This window comes from Monodelphis domestica, chromosome 3, assembly GCF_027887165.1.
Source record: "Monodelphis domestica isolate mMonDom1 chromosome 3, mMonDom1.pri, whole genome shotgun sequence".
Classification (NCBI taxonomy): domain Eukaryota; kingdom Metazoa; phylum Chordata; class Mammalia; order Didelphimorphia; family Didelphidae; genus Monodelphis; species Monodelphis domestica.
Genome location: NC_077229.1, coordinates 533808170 through 533829683, shown reverse-complemented (window position 1 = coordinate 533829683; position 21514 = coordinate 533808170). Strand labels below are relative to the sequence as shown.

The 21514-nt window shown below is 32.5% G+C and overlaps 1 protein-coding gene across 10 annotated transcripts in view; it reads right to left on the bottom strand.

The window, feature by feature from the left end:
• Nucleotides 1-21514, bottom strand: part of LOC103103181 (uncharacterized) — a 275130-nt gene that overhangs the window by 130841 nt on the left and 122775 nt on the right. For all 10 annotated transcript variants that reach the window (XM_007486577.3, XM_007486573.3, XM_007486581.3 and 7 more), the window contains one exon: nucleotides 15667-15781. In XM_007486577.3, the coding sequence (XP_007486639.2) occupies nucleotides 15667-15781 (115 nt within the window). The remainder of the gene's footprint in view (nucleotides 1-15666; nucleotides 15782-21514) is intronic.

Sequence of the window (21514 nt, the reverse complement as noted above, 5' to 3'; positions counted from 1 at the left end):
AAATTTCTACAACAACCTTTGGAAAATTTAATGAGCTAAATATCTCAAACTTATTTTAAGGGTTCTTTAAACATGATTTTTAGAATTTTTCTTAACAATCTCTGGTCATTTTGCCTGCCTCTAGCACAGGGTAAGGCCCATTTTAGTAGCTGAAGTGAAATACAATTATAACCCCCACCTCCCACATTTATAAAAATGTGAATGGAAGCTGGGCAGTTAATCCCAGGCATTTGTACACCTAGAAGCCTCCAAAAAAAGGAGCATCTCTCATTTATACTCTTTAGCTCATTTTACAGAGGTTTGGGTTTTTCCTACACTCCTCTGACACATTTTTTTTGCAACGATATCTAGATTTCTTGATGATGTTCTAGACCCAAAATAAGTTCTACTTTGTTTACAAATATGTTTACCAAGGTTGAAAGATTTGCTATGTTTGTAAAAATTGTGACAAATATCCATCAGTTCATAGGCTTTTAAAAATGTCATACAGCAACTTATGTGAAATATGATAGTGGGTTTGTTTGTTATTGTAATTAACTGGACTATTGAGAATTTGGGGGATATTGATAACTACATATTTGTACTACTGTTCAATTCATTTGCTTGTACTCACAGTGGATCATGGCCAGATATGAAGAGGAAATGGATCTCATTTTTGGTGAGAAAGCCTTGTATTCCATATTTTCTTAGCTGACACAGTGTGTCAATAATTATAAGCTACATTTTTTTATTTTTAAAACTCTTTTATTATATTTTTCTTGCTAGTGCAAAATACTATTTCAGTTTTTTTATTTTTCCTCTCCTTTTTACATTTATAGCACATGTTACCAGTATTAAGATTTTCTTTAACCTTTGGATTTTGCAGTAATATAAGTTTAAAATACATTTGTTAATGCATGCCCCAAAAGCTTGAGACTATAAAAATGATGCCACTAATTGTTTAAAAAAATTATGGGACTTTGCTTAATGATTCTGTCTGGTTCCAGGACACAATATATACAAAAGAGCCATTGCATAGGGCCAAAGATAAACCAATCCCAAATGGATTTATGCACTTCTAAGCCAATACAAAGGACTTGAACCTAGTGTGAAGACCCACGGTTGTGATGCTTAACATACGTTAAGATGTAGGACGTCCCTGTATCCACACTCACTCTGAAAATACTTACAGATGAGTATCCCAAACTTGGCTCCTGCCTGGCTCCTATAATCTAGTCCCTTTTCTGTCTTTTCATAGTGTGGCAAACTTTCTGTAGTCCTGGCTACTGACTGGGGAAACGCATCATTGCTTAGATTATTTTAAGGACCTGTTATAGATTTACTTTTCCTTCACTTGGAATTTTTACACATAAGACTTTGATAATCTATATTTTCATCCAGAAATTTTCTTTTTTATTTGGATTTTCTGATGTCTTTTTAATTTCTCTTACAAATTGATTCATATATCTTAAACTCAGCCATGCATCCCTAAGTGATCTTGTATTTTTCAATCACCCTCTTCACAGGGAAATGTAAAAATATTATTATTTTAAATTGCAAAGTTTAAATTCCTTTTAAGAAGAATTTTAGGTTAAGAAACAGGCTACTTCTCCAAATCCAGAAACTGAACTGTTTGGAGAAGACACCATAAAGATGCCTCTAAACCACAAGCAGCATGAGAAGATCAAGAATGAACCTTGGGTGTGGTTGATTGAACATTTATTTGTATGTATACTTTCATGCCAAAGGGGACTGCCCCCTAACTGGTTTTTTGTCAATGCGTCTAGCAATTATTGGTTTTGTTCTTTTTTCCTCTTATCCTCAAATTATTTTAATCTTTAAGTTGATTATATTTTCATGATCCTTTTGGGGAAAATTTTCCCCAAATGATCAAACAGGGAAATGTAGAATGGAGATCTGAATCCCAGACTTCAATCCCCAGAAGTCCTTGCTAGTTCCCAGATTGCCCTATAATCTCCCTGAATCTCACCTGAGTGTGAGATCACAAATTATTATTTAAAGGGGCTCTCCACCTACTCGTGCGCTCTTCCTACCTCCAAGCACAGGCTTCTCTCAAGATGTAGTAAGTGAAATATAATGGGCCTTTCGGCCCTCCTAGGCACATGCGATCTTATTTTGTATTTTCTTTATTTCTTAATCTTTAATAAACCTCATAAAAATATAATATTTTTAGCAGAGAAACTAATTTTTAATCTTAACAGGTGGAAGATTGGTAGTACTAGAACCCTACTCTCATCAGATCTTGAAGAAAGAGAGAACAACATACACAATTAGAAGGGTAAAAATCTTTTTTAACATATAAAGAAACAAGAGAGAATAGGATTAGGAAAGAGGGGTGATTGAGACAGGATAAGGGATTGATCAAGAGTCTCTTAAGGGACTGAGGGTCTAAGAGAAGAAGCACTAGATTAAGAGAAAGGAGGGTAATGGGATAAGAAAAAAGAAGGTTACCTAGAAGGGAGTACATTTCAAGAAAAATGGAGACAAGGTGAGGGGATAAGGGAAGGACTCTTAGGACAAGAGAAGTTAGGGAATTTTAGAATCAAACCCATATCAAGAAATAGAAGGGTATAGTTGCGAGGATAAAAAAAAAGGACTTTTGGAAAGGCGGATGAAATGAAAATTAAAAGGTAAGGGAGGGACCCTTAGAAAAGTGGGCCAATTTGGAACTGAGAGAGCAAAGGGAGAGGATAAGGAAAATTTCTAAGAAAGGATGCAAATTGAGGTAGTAGACAGAAGAAATTGGACATCTGAGAAGAGATACAGCAAAAAGTAAGGAAGAGACAGATAAAAAGTGAGGAAAAACAGAATGTAGGGGTATACACAACTATTAATTATTACAATGAATGTGAATGGGAAAATCCATAAAACAAAAATGGATAGCAGAATGGAAGAGAAATCAAAACCTAACAACATGCTTTTTTAAAGAAACACACCTAAAAATGAGACACAGAGTAAAAAGAAAGGGTAGGAGCAGAATATACTATGTCTCCACTGATACAAGGAAAGCAGGGGTAGCAATTATGATCTCTGGCAAAGTTGAAGCTAAAATAAATATAATCAAAAGATATAAATGGGAAAACTATATTATTATTAAAAGGTTCCATATATAATAAAGCATTATCAACATTAAATCTATATGCACCGCATGTTATAGTATCTAAATTTTCAAAGGAAAAACTGAATTACAGTCAGAAACAAATAAAAAACAATAGCAGTGGAGGATTTTAATCTCTTCCTCTTAGAACTAGATAAATCTAACCAAAAAATACATAAGAAAAAAGTAAAGGAGATGAATAGAATCTTAGATAAGTTAAATGACAAATATCTGTAGAAAAATAAATGGAAACAAAAGAGCATGTACCTTCTTCTCAGTAGTATATGGCACCTTTAAAAATATTGGCCACATATTAAGGCACAAAAATATTCATTTAAATTTAAATTAGTAAAAATTTAAATTTAAAATAAACTTATTTTAAAGCAGAAACATTAAATGCATTCTTCTCAGGTCAAAATGCAATAAAAATTAAATATAACAGACTGGAAACAAAGTAAAAACTAACTGGAGACTAAATAACTTAATCTTAAAGAATGAGAGTTAAAGAATAAATTATTGAAATAATAAATAATTTCATTACAAAGAATTATAAAAATGAGATGGCATAACAAACCTATGGGATACAGTAAAAGTAGTAGAAAAATTTATATCTCTAAGTAAGTATAAAATAATGTTTATAAAATAGAGAAAGAACAGATCAATGAATTGGGAATCTAATTTTAAAAACTAGAAAACCAGCAAATTAAAAATCCCCAACTAAACATAAGATTAGAAATCTTAAAAATTAAATGTGAGATCAATAAAACTGAATGTAAGAAAACCATTGAATTAATAAATTGAGGGGTTGGTTTTATGAAAAAATCAACAAAAGTGATTGGTTAATCCGAGAGAGGAGAAAATAAAATCATTAGCATTAAAGATAAAAAGGGTAAATATACCAATGAAAATGAAATTAAAAGAATTATTAGAAATCATTTTGCTCAATTATAGGAAGAACTTAACACTGAAAGAGAAAAAAGAATACTTACAAAAAATAAACTGCCTAAACTATCAAAGCAAGAAATGAAACATCTAAATAAACTTATTTTAAAAAACGAAATTGGACCAGCCATAGATGAACTAAGAATCAAGCATCAGCACTAGATGGATTTACAAGTGCTTGCTTTGTTTGGTTTTGTAAAATTTGGAATAACTAAACTTTTTTAAATAAAAAGAGAAAAAAGTATAAGGAAAACCAAGAGCAATAGGTTCACTAATACTCAAAGAAGAAAGAATATCCAGAAAGACAAGATATTCAATAGTTTAAAATGTCACAGAAAGATGAGGAAGGATGAAGACAGAAAAGGTCATCAGATTTGGCATTTAGGAGATCACTGCCTACTCTAAAGAGCTATTTCATTTGAGTAAAGTGGTTGGAAACTAGATTGCAAATGTTGAGGGAAAAAAAAGAATAAGAGCAAAGGCAATGAGTATAAACAACTTTTTATAAGAATTTGTCTATGAAAGGAAGGGAAGATCTAGACCAGTAAATTGGGGGGATTTAATAAAGATGTTTTGAGGGAAAGGAAGACTTGGGCAAGTTTGTAGACAGTAAATGAAGAATCAGCTGATAAGGAAAGATAGAATATTTGTTAGAGGAGATGATTATGAGGATATTTTAATTAAGAAGATGGGAAAGCATGAGAACAAGAGTAATAATAACAATAGCTAACATTTAAATTGAACCTACCATGTACAAGGCCCTATGGCAAATGCTTTACAAATAATATCATTTCATCCTCACAACAACCATGGAATATAAATATTATTATCCTCATTTTAAAGCCATTGTTATTCCTCTCACTGTCAAATACTCTCTTTATCAACTGTTTCCTTTCCTGCTGCCTATAGAAGGATTGGTCTTGATAAGAACAAGGCTACTTCTCCCTCTACAATTAGAAAAAAGGAAGACAGCATAGGTGATAATGTCAAAGAGTTCTAAGAAGTAAAGAAGGGGAGAAGAGGGAGGTCAAGACAGATAGCCTCAATTTTAACCAGTGAAGTATGAAACATGATTCTTAGCTGAGAGGAAATGAAGGAGCCTAAAGGAGGGAAGATTTGAAGCATTCTCTCTGAAAATCAAGCAAAATATCACTCTACTACAATGGGGGACCATTGAAATTAGATACAAGTTTGTTTTAAGCCCACTCAATTTGGCTTTATGCCTTTAACAATAACATTTGTAAATATATATGTACCAAATGGCAACTTATCAATAGCAAATCACTAAATAAAGCACTAACAGAACAGTAAAAAAAAAAGGCACTGATAGTAAAACAACTACAGAGAACCTTAATATTCCGTTTTCATGGCTGAAAAATATTGAATGAAACTGTCAAAAAAATAAGAATTCACTAAACCTAAGTGTTAATTAAGTGCCTGATGTATATAAGATACTTCCTTAAGCACAAAGAAAAAATAATTACTGTTCTCAGGGAGCCTATGTCCTGCTGGGGAAAATAAAATACACTTAGATATGCAAATATAAATTATATACAAAGAAATTTTGGCAACGGGCACTGATAGCTGAGGACTTCAAATACTAAATGAGAGTATTAAGAATATATGTATTTCCAAGTGTCACATAATACCTTTACAAAATGATCATGTGCTAGGTTATAAAAAATGGTGAATAAACGGAAAGAGGCAAAAAAAGATAAAACATATCTTTTTATGATTCCAAATGCAATAGTAATCAATAAAAGAAACATACAAAAGATACAGGCCTAAAAGAAGGCTAACAAAACTTAAATAATGAGTCAACGAGCATATTAAATTAAAAAAAAATCTTAAAAAAAAGTATAACAATGAAAGAACATACCAAAATTTATGAGATGTAGCTAAAGCAGTCCTCAGAGGAAAATGTATATTCTGAAAGTAAATATTAATAAAATAGAAAAATACCAGATTAATAAATTGAGTATGCAACTTTTTAAAAACCCAGAAAATTAAAAGAATAAAGAAAAAACTAAAAGAATGAAATGAAACAAAGCACAAAAGAAGAAATTGTGCATATTATGGAAGAAAGAGGTAAAATTTCAAATTAAAAGATGAATTCATCAATAGAAAAAAAAATAATTTTCTGAAACAGCAATGAAATCAATAAACCATTACCCAAGTAAAAAGTCAGTTTTTCTAAATTAGATGAGTTCACAAAGAAAAAGGAAGTTATTAGAAAATACTATATAAAACAAGTGTTCCCATAACCCTAATTTAAATAGAATATTATATATAAAAATATAAGACATTCAAATTAACAAAACAATAGATACATTTATTGAATCATTAAAATCTAGGAATCCCTAAAATATTAACCAAAGAAAAATAACACTAAAAAAAACTGGTACAGATGGATTTACAAGTGAAGTCAATATAAAGCAACAGATGCCTTTGCTGTGTAAATTGTTGTCAATAATAGAGAAAAGAGGTACTCTATAAAATTCCTTTTATAAGGCAAATATGGTCTTAATACTCAAATGGGGAAAGTAATAAAACAAGGAAAGGCAACAACAGACACATCTGACTAATGTGTATTGATGCAAAAAATTTAAATATAACTTAAAGAAAGTGAATACTCAGCATATAAAAAAATTATTCACAATGTCCAGTTTGGATTTCTATGATGAATGAAAAGAAAGACTGGTAAATTTTAGGATAATAATAAGCATAATTCTTTGCATAAATAACAAAGACCACAGGACTATATCCAAAAATACAGGAAAAGCCTTCAACAAAATATAGTACTTATGCTAAAAAGCCTAAACTATGTTGAAACTGAAAGACATTTAACAATTTTTCCAAGCAAGAGCTAGCTTTCCAGACAAAAGAAAAATGCTGAAAGGTTACTTGTTAATTTGTGGGATAATAATAGGATGAGAGACAGTATAGTGAGTCCAGATGCCCTGGAAGTCAGAAGGACCTGAATTCAAATCCTTATTTCTGTATTCTTTCTCTATTTGGGAATTTCTAGAATTCTAGAGCAATTCTGCTTCTCAGTGAATCAATATATCTAACAAAATTCATAATTCCCTCAATGGGGATAAGATGTTAATCTTTAAGGCCTCCTTAAAGTTAAAAATCTCCAAAATATTTTGGAGGTGGATATTTTATAGTCAGTTAAAAATGCTCAGATCTTACAAGCTCATCTGAACTTCTAACAACAGTTTTGTTCTTACCTTGAAATAGTGAATCTCATAAGTAAAAAGGATGTTTTTTCCAATTTTCAGTTCTCTAGTCTTTGTACTGTACTTCCTGATAACTAATTTTTTTTTACTTCTAACAGTTTATTTTTAAAAAACTGATTTTCTTATTGTTCTTTCAACTTCAAGAAAGCCACATAGCACACACAAATTGAAACCAACCCTTCCAACACACAGGTCTATTTGAAAGTCCCTGCTTATTTCCTGAATATTATTTAGGCTATTTTAGAGTAATTCTTTGTCAGTTCTTAGCACTGCTTTTCATTTTCTTTTGAACTTTTATGAGAATGACTTTCATTAGGCATTAGAATGATCTTTGAAATGCTTTACTTGCTCATACCAACAATTAAACAATTAATCAATAAATATTTTAGTACCTACTATGTGCCAGGTACTGTGCTAAGTTCTGAAGATACCAAAAAAGGCAAATCCTGTCCTTAAGAGCTCACAATTTAACAAGGAAGATAACAAATGTACACAAAAATGGTAATTCACAGAGAGAAAAGATTAGAATTAAGGGCTGTTGGGGAAATCTTCCTGTAAAAGATGAAATTTTAGCTGGGATTTTCTAGGAAGCCAAGGAAGTCAGGAGGCAAAGATGAGGAAGGAGAATGTTTCAGGCATTGAGAGCCAAGATATGAAGTTTCTTATTTGTGGAACAACAAAAGAGGTCAGGGTCACACAATTAGAGAATGCATATATAACATCTGACTTTTTTCAATATATTGATCAGTTACTGAAATTTCCCTCCCAAAATTGTTCATTTATAAGAGATGGGCTTCTTAGAAGAATTCATTAGGCGAGATGAAATTGGCAGTTCTTAACAACATCTTAGAGATAAGGGGTGAGAAATATGTGAAGCTGGTGATGATACACAACCTAAAAGGTGTTGTGGAAGGTAGGGGTAGGGTGGGAGCAGTTAAAGTGAAAAGATAATGGAGTTCTGTTTTGATATATTGAGTTTAATATTAATAGTCTACTAGACATCCAATTCCAGATATCTGAAAGGTAGTTGGAGATGTAAGACTGGAGGTCAGGAGATAATTTGAGGAAGAATAGGTAGATTTCAGAATCATGAGCGCAAATTATAATTAAATCCTTGGTAGCTAATAAAATCATCAAATGAAGTAGTATAGAAAGAGAAGAGAACTTTGAAGGATACCTATGGATATAGGGTGAGATCTGGAGGAAGACAGGGAAGGATCAGTCAGATATATAAAAAACCAGGAAAGAATGGTATCCCAAAAATCTAGAGGGAAGAGAATATAAAGGAGGAGAGAATGATCATCAGTGTCAAAGACTGTAGAGAGGTCAAGGAGAATAAGGACTGAGAAAAGGTCATTGAAGTGAAATGTGATATACATATAAATTATGAATCAGTTTAAAAAAGTTTTACTTAACTGTAGTATGTAATTATCAAGGATGCAGCATTGATTCAGTTGGAAACAGCTTTCCTGCCTCTGTGCATGGTTCTGTGCCAGCCAGAAGTACATATCAAAGGGGGCAGCTAAGTGGTTCAGTGGACTGAAAACCAGGTTTAGAGATTGGAGGTCCTAGGTTCAAATCTGGCCTCAGACACTTCCTGTGTGACCCTGGACAAGTCACATAAACCCTATTGCCCTTACTGCTCTTCTTCCTTGGAATCAATACACAATATTGATTCTAAGACAGAAAATAAGGTCTTTTTTTAAAAGTACATATCATGAGGGGGCAGCTGGGTAGCTCAGTGGATTGAGAGCCAGGCCTAGAGACAGGAGGTCCTAGGTTCAAATCTGGTCTCAGCCACTTCCCAGCTGTGTGACTCTGGGCAAGTCACTTGACCCCCATTGCCTAGCCCTTACCATTCTTCTGCCTTGGAGCCAATACACAGTATTGACTCCAAGACGGAAGGTAAGGGTTTAAAAAAAAAAAAGTACATATCATGAAATATTTGAGAAACCTCCCCACAAACTCTCTGTCTCTGTCTCTCTCTGCCTCACTGTCACTTTTGCAATTTAGGTGACCAGGAAGATGTATCAATAGTTCTAATTCTATGCCCCTTGACCAATTAGGTATCAAGGACATTTTCATTACCTTTTAGGGGAAAAAAATTAGCCTACCCTTATAGAGGTGGAGGGAGGGAGGAAATTCTATTTCAAACAATGTTAAATTTGAGGTGTTTACAGTCATATCAGAATGCCTAACAGGCAAATAATAATATAAAATTAAGGCTGAGGAATGAGATTATTGCTACATAAACAGATCTGAAAGTCATCTACACAGAGATGATCATTAAATCGATAGGAGCTGATGAAATCACCCAGAGTATAGGGACAGAAGGGAAGGAAGCCCAGATAGAACCTTAGTATGCAACCAAAGTTTGTGGGCACTGCATCAAACACTTGTATAATACATTACAAAACATTAAGAGCATACCTGGGGGAAAATAGAAGAATATGCAAAATCTCAATTTAACTTTTTTTAAGAAAATGGGGAAATGTATCATTTTCTATATTTGTATATAGGGAGAGAATATATATTTAAATGATATATTTAAAATACCAACTTGCTTTGAATCCTAAAATGCACTTAAATGAAATGAAACCTTTCATCTGCATTGTATTTCATCATTGTAGTCAAATTTTTTTGTATTTGTGTCAGCATCATCATTTCTTCAGACACTGGGTCTAATGTCACAAAATAAAATTTCTATAGAATAAGCAACTATAAGAGACAAATTCTCCAATACAAAGATCCTATTCTTAAGAAAATGTATCCAGAAGGCAAAGCTAGAAAAGAAATATACAGATGGCATGTAAAGAGAACATGATCTTAAACATACTTTTCCCTTTAAACAGGGAAATAATGGAAGATAAAAGGGCCTGACATACTATGGTCCATGGGGTCATGAAGGGTTGCATAAAACTGGATAACTGAACAACATGAGAATTTTAGATTCTAGAACTTTCTAGATTTTCTAAATATAAAGAGAACTCTTTCTTGAAGTTTATTCTAAGCTTTTCAAGAATATACTTATGTCTTCATGAAATATGAGTTAAACTCTCATTTTAATATGCATTTCAAGTATATTTCCTGTATAGTATTCATTAACAAGAAAATTTTAAAACACAAAGGTAGCAATGTACTAGCATCCAATATCTCATATATTTTAAGTATCAGTCACAAGAGTAATTTACATCTTCTCATGATTTCAGAGAGTACCAATAGTACTAACAAGCTGATGAGAGCCCATTTAATTTTTTTCATTTGTATTATAAAAATCCTGCCAAATATCAACAGAAATTAATAATTCTGCATATGAAGAACAGAAAAAGGTATTATATGTGTAATAGTAAATGTCCCTTATGCACAGCTTCTTTTTATAAGCACATTAAAATAAGCATAGTAGTTCCAACACTGTCCTGATTGTCTGAGAACCTTTCTAAATATCACATTCATTATTTCTTAAAATATAATAATATTGTTTTATATTCACATGTCACAATGGGTCAACCTTTCCTCAAATAATAAGCACCTACACTGATTCTAGATCTTTGCTATAATAAAGAACACTACTATAAATATTTTTGTACATATTATCTTTTTAGGGCAACGCAATGTTGGTTTTTGTGGGTTAGACCCTTTAAGGGTATATGGGGACGTTAGTGACTTTTTGGATATGGTTCCAAATTGAACCACTTCATAGCTGAACTAACATATTTAGGCACCTGTTGAAAATATTGTGAGTGTGAGGTAGACAATGAAAATTTTTTAATTATATTACTCTTATTAGTTATATTATATTATCATATATTTGTGAGTTGGATATTACTTTTCATGTGGTTATTGATAGTCTTTCTTTTCAGAATGGCCTATTGATAGACTTTAATCACTTGTCGAAATGATTAAAGAGAAATGGCTCTTCTTATATATTGGGGGAAATGTCCTACATATCTTAACTAACAGAATTTATTAGAGAAATTTGCTCTAAAGACTTTTCCCAGGTAACCATTTTTGTTTATGCAAAAACTTCAGTTTTCAGCCCAAATAAAATTTTATATTCAGAAATAGCCATTTTATCTCTTGTGATCAATTCTTCACCAATATGTACATGAAGAAAATTCATCCTTCCATACACCTCTAATTTGCTTAATCAATTACCTTTTATATCTAAGTTACATGACCATTTGGAGTTTAATTTCGTATATGGAATGGGATATTGATCTAAATCTAATTTCATCCAGAGCATTTTCTTGTCTCTTGTTTTCCCAGCATTTTTGTCAAATAGTAAGTCCTTATTCCTAGTAGTGACAGTTCTTGGGTTTATTGTGTTCAACTTTTCTAGTTTTTAACCAGTATAAATAAATTCAATCATTGTTGATTTTAAGTATGTTATGAGATCTGTTGCAGCTAGGTTTCCTTCCTTCCCAATTTTCTTTCATTATTTTCTTGGAGATTCTTGAGTTTTTATTACTTGAGATTAATTTTGTCATTTTGTCTAGTTAAAGAAAGCAAACTTTCATTAGGTTTTATTAGTATGGCATTGAAACTGTCAGTTAATTTAAGTGGCATCAGCATTTTTATTATCTTGGCATAATCCAATCACAAGTCATTTGTCAGTGCTCTGTTTCCATAAAAACTAATTTGTAGCCATATTCATATAATTCCTGTGTGTTTTACTAATTGGGCTTCCAAATATTCAATGCATTCTGTAGTTATTTTGAATAGAACTATCTATTACTGCTGGGCTTTGCTTGTAATTTTTTACACATGAAATCATGCAAAACATATATTCAGGGAGCAGCTAGGTAGTTCAGTGGATTGAAAGCCAGGCCTAGAGACAGGAGGTCCTAGGTTCAAATGTGGCTTCAGACACTTCCCAGCTGTGTGACCCTAGGCAAGTCACTTCACGCCCATTGCCTAGCCCTTACCACTCTTCTGCCTTGGAACCAATACGCAGTATTGATTCCAAGATGGAAGGTAAGGGTTTAAAAAAAAACCATATGTTTATATTTGCCATGTTGCAAAAAAAAGCAAGAGAAAGTGAAAAAATATAACATCAATTTGCCTTCAGCCTTTGCGAGTTCTCTCTCTGTTCCTGTCTCTGTCTCTCTCTCTAGAAGTAAATAGCATTTTTCATCATAAGTCCTTCAGAGTTGTCTTGGATCATTGTTTTAATCAGAATAGCCAAGTCTTTCACAGTTGATCATCTTACAATATTTCTGATGTCATACACAATGTTCTCCTGGTTCTACTCACTTCACTTTAAATGAGTTTATATAAGTCTTCCCATTTGTTCATCATTTCTTAAAACACAATAGTATTCCATAACAATTAAATAACACAACGTGTTCAGATATTCCCCAATTGATGGACATCACCTCAGTTTCCAATTCTTTACTACCACCACAAGAGCTGCTATTACCTTTTTTTTCCCCCATCACTTTGGGATACAGACCTAGTGATATTGCTGGATAGTAGGGTATGAAGAGTCCTTTGGGCACAGTTCCAAATTGTTCTCCAGAATGGAGTTCACAACTCCATAGTGTTAACATTTGTGAAGGTTGAACATCATAGAAATGTATTGTATATCCTACTATTTTGTTGAAGTTATTGTTTCTATTAGTTTTTTTAGTTGAATTCTAGGATTCTCTGTAAAGTGTCATGTCATTTTTATTAACAAATAATTCTGGAGGTTTTCCCTATCCTTATTGCCTCAATTTCTTTTTATTATATTATTACTATAGTTAGCATAATCTTATATCTATAATATGATTTATAATCATATCAAATAAAAGTGGTAATGTACACATTTTATTTGCAACATGACCTTTAAAAAAGAAATCAACCATTTCTCCATTTTGCTTTAAGATAAATACTATGTATCATATTGAGGAATTATTCCTCTGCTTTCTAGAGTTATCAATATAAAGGAATGTTCTGTCTAAAGCTTTTCCACATATATTGATAAAATCTTTTAATTTTATTTATTTTGTTATTAATATGGTCTATGATGTATATACATTTCTTAATACTAAAGCAATACTATATTCCTATTAAAATCCAATCTGGTCATACTGAAGAATATGCAATGACATTCATGAGTCATTGATATTTATATGAGATTCTCTGCTTATTTATCCCTGATTTAGATATCTAGATCCTGTTTCTCTCATAGGAGATTAGCAACATCCCAAATTTCTCTATTTTGAAAACAATTTATGAAATTTTAAAATTTAACTGTTCCTTGAATATTTGATTTTAAATGTACTTATAAATCCATCGGTATTGGTTCTTCCCATCATAAAATGCCCAAGTGTGATTCTAAAGATCCTGCTACCTCCTGCACAGCACCACAGTGCTAGAACCCAAGCCACTGAAGTGACTTAATCCTTCTGGATCCCTCAGAACACACAAAGAAGTTCTATCTTGATGCGCAGACATTTTAGGGAAATGGAGAACAAGGTAAAAGTTGATTCTGTCCTTTGCTTCTGTTCTGACAGGGAAAAATTCATCTTTAGGTCTCCTACTGAGCTCTTGCTAGCTTGCATATCCCTATTCAAATCACTGGCTGGTTTCAGGCCCTTTTGAAAGATCTTGTATTAGCTTTCTAGGGGCAACTCCTCTCCTTGCTTCCAACAGCCTCAGGTTTATTTACTAGTATTTGTGCTGACATTCTGGTCTAACTCTTCTCTATACACCAAGAGATTTTTACCTGAGCTTATGTGAGGTTCCCTATTTAGTTATTTATTAATTTTATTATTTATTATTTAGCCTCTCTACCAGATTCTAGCCATCTTTTTGGCTATCTTTCTGGTTTGAGTGAAAGAGCGTACTTCTATTTCTTTTCCATTTTTCTTATCATTGGTCTTTCTGAGGTACTTTTCAGATATTTGTTTTGGTTTGTGTGGAAAAACTTGGTTTCTTCCTAACCTTTCACATCACTATTGTAACAAGAAGTCCAACACTGTCCATTTGGAAATTTGTTTCTCTCTTCTAAGTGATGTAAAGTTGCATGTTTTATAAGAATAGATCAAAGACAACAGTATTCTAGATAGAAATAGAAGGATCCTTTGAGGTTATCAAGACTAGCCTGTTCATCTTATAAGTGACCAAATTGAGACCCAGAGAAACAAAATATATCCTAAGTCTACAAGTTAGGGTGTAGTGGAACTGAGATTTACACCTGGATCCTCAGCCTCCAAATTCAGAATTCTTCTTAACATATCAAACTACAGTTTAGTTCTTTAGTTTAACATTAGAATTAACATGTCTTCCTCATACTTTACTTTTTCCAAAAGTCCAATGCCTATTCCAAGGTTAGTTATATAAATTCAAGTACTTTAGACAAAGTAAATATTAATATAATAATAAAGTACTTTGAAAACATGATATAAGGTATATTATCAGATCTCCATGGGATATCCCATTATAAGAGAATGAAGTGCTTATAAGGAGAAAAGTTTCAGTCATAATAACAAGTAACATGATATGAAAAAAGTTGTTTCCTTTCACCTGCAAAATGGTTTCATTTTTATATGCCTCATAGGATGGTTGCAGGGATAAAACCAAATGAAAAAACCATAAAGTAGACCTTGAAAGAAACAGCTAAATAGGCTTCTTTAAATGTTTATATCTTCATAAACTTAAGCCTTATAATCTAAATACAAATTGATTATTTTTATTTGAAAAGTAAAAGACTATTGAGAATGTTGAGTAGGAAATGAGAATATAAAAAATTTAAACTATAGTATTACTTTTCTCACTTCTCTACAGTCTAAGTGGTAATCTCATTTTTGAAATAATCATTTCCAATTCAAGCATGAAAGCCTCAACAATAAGAACTAAATAAATTTAGCATATATTACATAAATTGCATCATTTATCACCAATTAACTTTTATAACTTAGCCACAGGACTTGATGCTTATGAAGCAGAATTATAAATTATTATCTTTAAAAAGCACATTAATCTTAGAATGGAATTGAAACACTGACTTCAACAACAAAATAAATACAAGCCATTAATCATATATCAAAAATCCGTGAATTTGTTAGTGTTGGACTCCTGTTATCAATACAGATTTGCAACATGTCTGTAACTTAGTGGATATCTTAGCCTTAGCTCTGAGAGATTAAGTGACTTGCCAATAGTCACATGCCTAACAAGTGTCAGAGGTGAAATTTTAATCCATTTTTCTTAATTCAATTCCAATACTATACCCACTATGTCATATTATCATCTCTCATAGACACAGATGCTACACATTGAAAAATGAGTCTTAGATTCAGTGAACTTGTATTATTTTTTAGATCATACTGCATGTTAATAAATATTACAAAAGGAGATAACCAGTTATGCCAAATTCTAACTCCATTCAATAAAACTTACTTGATAGTTTTTTTGCAGTTTACTTTTAAGGCCCTGGCATGTTTTAATCATCTGCTTAAGTTCAGATCGTTCAACTGGAACTTCACAAGTAGGGCTATTACAGTCAAGAAAATATCTGTTTTATAAAGGAACAAACATTATTACATTAATAGTGTGTTACTCCTATTGAAGAGGGTTGTTAATAAACACGAAATAACATTTTCATTTCCAAATGATTCATTTAATTAGATACTACATTTTATTAAGTATTGGGGGTCATTGTAAAATATCGTCTCAGACTTTACAAGAAGCACAGAATTTGACAACTGCAAGGAACATTATGATCATCTCTGCGAACTCCCTTGATGCCATTAAAATTTTGAGAGGCAACGCTGTGGGAAGAATCAGATTGATTCATTGGTTTGGCCAGCAGGAACCAATAAATTAAGGTCACTGGTCCCTCTCTATGACCAAAGATCACAAGAAAGGGCTTTTTATAACAAGCAAGATAAAAAAGCAAAATCTTGAGCAACACAAGTTTATCTTCTGATTAGTTATTGATGACAGTCAGGATTAAGATGACATAATTTGGACTTTCCTTGACAAAGACAAGACAATCCCATTTGGATTGACTTTCAGGTACAAATGATCACATTGCTCTAGGACATTTAAAGAATCCTAGTTGCCAAATGAGAACCAGATGCATCTAGCAAATCTTGGCTAGATGAGCAACAGCTATCTCAATCAGGTCTTCCCCAATTTTAGTTTCTCCAGTGGAGACCAGATCATCCCAAACTTTAATTAGGAGGATCAAGGACCCAAGAGTCAGCCTTGGGGATGGGCCCAGCTCAGTCTGGTTCCTGCACTATAGGGTAAACAGAAAGGCCAAGACCTTACATTCCAGTTTGGGCTGGAAGAAATCTTTTTTGGGTTTTTGAGTTAGGCTAAAAAGATGGGAAAGTTTGGACATATGTGTGTGTGTGTGTGTGTGTGTGTGTGTGTGTGTAACAAATCAACATTAATTATCAAATAAGATAGCAGAATATTAATTTCCCTCACTCTTATTTTAGAGATGGCATGTTTGGAAGTTAAGAGACTTATTTATATACAATCATAACAACTGAATCACAGAGGAAAAGTTGTTGTTAAAACCACTTCTCAGGGGCAGCTAGGTGGCTCAGTGGATTGAGAGTCAGGCCTAGGGAAGGGAGGTCCTGGGTTCAAATGTATACACAAACACATTCTAGCTGTGTGACCCTAGGTCACTTGACCCCCATTACCTATCTCTTACCACTCTTCTGACTTGGAACCAATACACAGAAATGATTTTAAGATGGAAGGTAAAGGATAAAAAAAACACTTCTCTTTAAAAAAAAAAAAACACTTCCCTTTCTGCCATCCTGGTACTCTTTATACTATACCAAATCGAAGCTTTTGCTTATTTCCTTGTCACTATAAAGAACTGAATTTGTGATTTCATTGGCATAAGAAATTCCCAGATAAAGAAACTCCCTTTACCAATGTAGGTCAGAGGCACCTTCTCCATAACTACAGTATTTGAGAGTTTCCTAGGACCCTGAAAGATCATGTTATCCACCTGGTTTTCTGAGCTCTAAAATTGTCTACTCACAATACACACTGCCTCCATTTTAACACTATGCTTTATTATTATGCACATGTATAAGTTAAAACAAATCCATTAACAAATCTATGCCTAAATATTATTGTATAATTAGACAAGAATTTGTTATTTCAAATTGGGCTAAAAATAGGAAAAAGCAACCCAATATGAAATAGACATTGCTATCTCTAATGAAGTTTTCTTTTGTCAAGTGTTATTAAAAATTATTTGGGGGAGTTTTTGCCAGGACCTATAAGTTCTTTGGTGTGGTATCTTCCAAAGCTAATCAGCAACTGTTATCCAATTTATAGCCTTAAAGAGCGGCCTGAAAAGTTAAATAAGTTAACCAGGATTATAGATTCCTTAAAGAATGAATTTGAATCTGGATTTTTCTGTCCCCAAAACCAATTTCCATTCTGCTACCAGATTTCTTATGCCAAGGCAACTGTCATTCATTCAATAAAAAAACATTTATTAAGTGCCTATTATGTTCTAGGCACTGTGTCTAACCCTGGTCAGGAGAAATGGGCATCAGGGAAATAGTTTCTAAGCAAAGATCCATCTATCTCAGAAACAAGAGAACAACCAGGGAGCAGTTAGGTGATTCGATGGATTGAGAGCCAGGCCTAGAAATGGGAAGTCCTTGGTTCAAATCTGACCTTCCCAGCTCTGTGATCCTAAGGAAGTCACTTAATTCCCATTGCCTAGCTCTTACTGCTCTTCTGCCATTGGGCCAATACAGAGTATTGATTCTAAAATGGAAGGCATAGGTTAAAAAACAAAACAACACAAAAAAAAAACCACAGAACAAGCAGAAAATGGGAAGCCTCTCACCCATTATACATATCATTTAGCCTAATAAAGAATCTGGTACTAAAGTAAAAGTAACATTATATGATGATTACCTATAAAAACTTGACTACTCTCAGCAAGGCAATAATCTGAGACAAACCTGAAAGACATGACAAGAAATGCTATCCACCTCCAAAGAAAGAACTGTTGGAGTCGTCTTTCACATCTATGTATTTATGGTTTTATTTGGGGGGGTTGGTTATGTATGAGTTTACTCTTACTAACAGTGACCAATATGGAAATGTGTTTTGCATGACAATAAAAATAAAATGTTTTAAAAAGGAATCTGGTACTAAGAAATGAGTGGAGTTGTAGAGAGAAGAAATAATACCTCACTGACAAAGACTGAAATAATTAGGAAAATATTAATTTCTTGTGTGTAGGCCAAATCCAATATAATAAAATAAAAGTGAAAATACAACTTAAATTAACTTGATTATTCAGTGTTGTACTGATCAACTACAAAAGGATTGTTTTACAGAGACTGAAAAAACATTAACAATGAAATTCAAATAGAGGAAAGAAAAAAAGTCAAGAATGTAAAGGAAAGTAATGAAATGAAAAATGGGCAAGAATGGGGCCTAAAAGTATTAACTCTCAAATGACACAAGAAAGCAGTATTGCACTATTGTACATACGAAGCTCATTGAGCTTGGAACTGATAAGGTATAAAACATAAAGAAGGAAATGAATACAATAACATGGTGTTTGATAAACTCAAAGACCTGTTACTGGGGTAAGGACAAAATTGTCAGGAAAATTGGAAAGCAGTATAGTAAGTGGTATGGCAGAAATTAAGTACCAGCCAACATCTTACACTGTAAATAAATCTAGATAGACATAAAAAAGTGACACTATAAGCAAATCAGAGGAGCAAGGAAGAAATTACCTTTCTGATCCATGAACAGAGGTTCATTACCAAAAAAGGGGATATAAAGGATAAAAGAAGATAAAACAGGCAATTTTTTTAAATTAAAAAGGCAGTTCACAAAGAAATTTAATACAATTAAAATTAGAAAGGAAACAGACAACTAGGATAAAAATATTTACAGTAAATTTCTCTTATTAAAAAGTCTCAAGTCCAAGATTTGATTCAAATTTATAAGACTAAAAAGCCATTTCTCTATAGATAAATGGGCAGAACATATGAAAAACTATCAGCTACTAAATGTAAAGATGTTCCAAATTAATAATTAGAAATATTAAAATTAAAACAACTCTGAGGTTCTATCTTATGCCCATCAGATTGACAAAGATAACCCAAATGACAAATGTGGAAAAGCTGTGGGAAAATAAGTACACTAATGCTTTTGTTAGTAGAGCTGTGAACTGGTCCAGCCATTCTAAAAAAAAGCCATCCATTTGGAACTAGACCCAGAAAGTTACCAAACTGTGCATACTTTTTGACCCAGCAGTATCCCTATTAGGCCTCAAAGATCAAAGAAAGAGGAGAAGGATATATATGAAATATATAAATATATATGTGATATATAAAATTTTTGTAATAGTAAAATTTTTGTTGTAGCAAAAACTTGAAAAAAGTGGTATCTATATGTTGGTAAATGGCTAAACAAATGATATGTATATGCAATAGAGTCTTATGATGCCATCGGAAATAGTTTCTGAGGAAACTTGGAGGATCTCTATAAACTGATGCAGAGTGAAGTGAGCAGCAGAAGTACAACTTATACAATATTATAAATTTATAAATATTATAAATAAAAACATTGAAAGATTTTAGAACACTGCTCAATGCAATGAAAAACTATGATTCCAGAAGACCAAGTATAAAGTACACTACCCATTTCCTGCCAAAAAGATGATAAATTTAAAATTAATTTTTAATTTTTAAAATTAAAAATGAGACAAAGAATGTTTGGATATAGTCAATGTGGGAATTTGTTTTGCTGAACTATGCATAATTATTGTGAGGGTTTTCTTTTTACGTTTTTTTTTTGGTTGTTCAATTGAGGGGGAGAGAATGGGAAATAAAATCAATGCTTGTAAAAATATTTTTTTTTTATTTTATGAGAGCAAAAGCATCATCATCATCATCATCATCATTATTATTATTTAATGCCTTTGGAATTTGAAGTTCTTCTACCAGACTAGATTTCCAACACGAAGAAGCAAAATGTTGCTTTGGGTTGCTTTGTTTATCCACTCATCATTCACATCCCCAACATATGAAAATAAAATTCTCTAAAATCTTTTCCAGTTCTCTAATTCTAGTCACCGTTAGAGGTGGAAGTTTCCTAACTCAATACTGATGCCACTAAAATAGCTTCCATATGCCAGAACAATAAATAACAAAAGTAATACTACATTACTGAACAGGTAATACAGAAAAACCATAGTTTTTTGAGGATGTTATTTCTTAATCCACAACTTGTATTAATAACAGAAAGAAGCATTCTCAGGTAAAATAGTCTGTAGTAAATTTATAATGTCTATAAAAATATATCTTTTAAAAATCAGTCTTTTGTGATACGTTCTTGGTACTGTTCTGGCATTTATCATTTCTACCTTATTTGTATGCTTATGTAACCCTCTCATCTCACCATGTCTAATTGACTAGATTAGAACGTCCAGGAGGGCAGGAATTATATATTTTTCTTTTTGTACTCAGCACAATTAGAGGTACATGCTGATGTAAATGATTGGTAAACATCTAATGGATGGAATTAACTGTACTGAGCTTTCTCCAAATTCATTTTCTCAAAAGAGTTTCAAGATGTCTTTGACATAAACAGGTATATATTTAACCTTCCGGATTCACAAGAAGCAACTTAAAAGGGAAACAATTATGCTGGTCAGACCTCATCTGTAGTTTTGATTTCATCTGTGGGTATCAGATATATAAAGGGCATTTATGAATTGGAGAGTATCCATAAAAGGACATTATTCAATAGGATCTCATATGTTGTTGTTGAATCATTTTAGTAATGTCCAACTCTTTGTGACCCCATTTTGGGGTTTTCTTGGCAAGGGTCCTAGAGTGATTTGTCATTTCCTTTTCCAGCTTATTTTACAGATGAAGAACTGAAGCAAATAGGGTCAAGTCTCTTGCCCAAGTTCATACCGGTAGTAAGTGTCTAAAGCCAGATTTGGAAGCAAAAAGATGAGTCTGATTTTAAGCCCATTATTCTACCCACTGCACCACCTACTTGCTTCATTTGAGAAAAAGTAAAAGAATCAGGATAGCTGGTATGGAGGAGACTTTTTTACAAGCTGAAATAACTTTCTTAACATATTTGAAAGGCTATCATACATAAGAAGTAAAAGCTTAATTTTCATTGACTTCATAGAGGAAAATCAGGTAGAATTTACAAAAACCTTTTACTTCAATATAAGGAAGTATTTCTCAGAAATTAGAGTAATAATAATGATAACTAA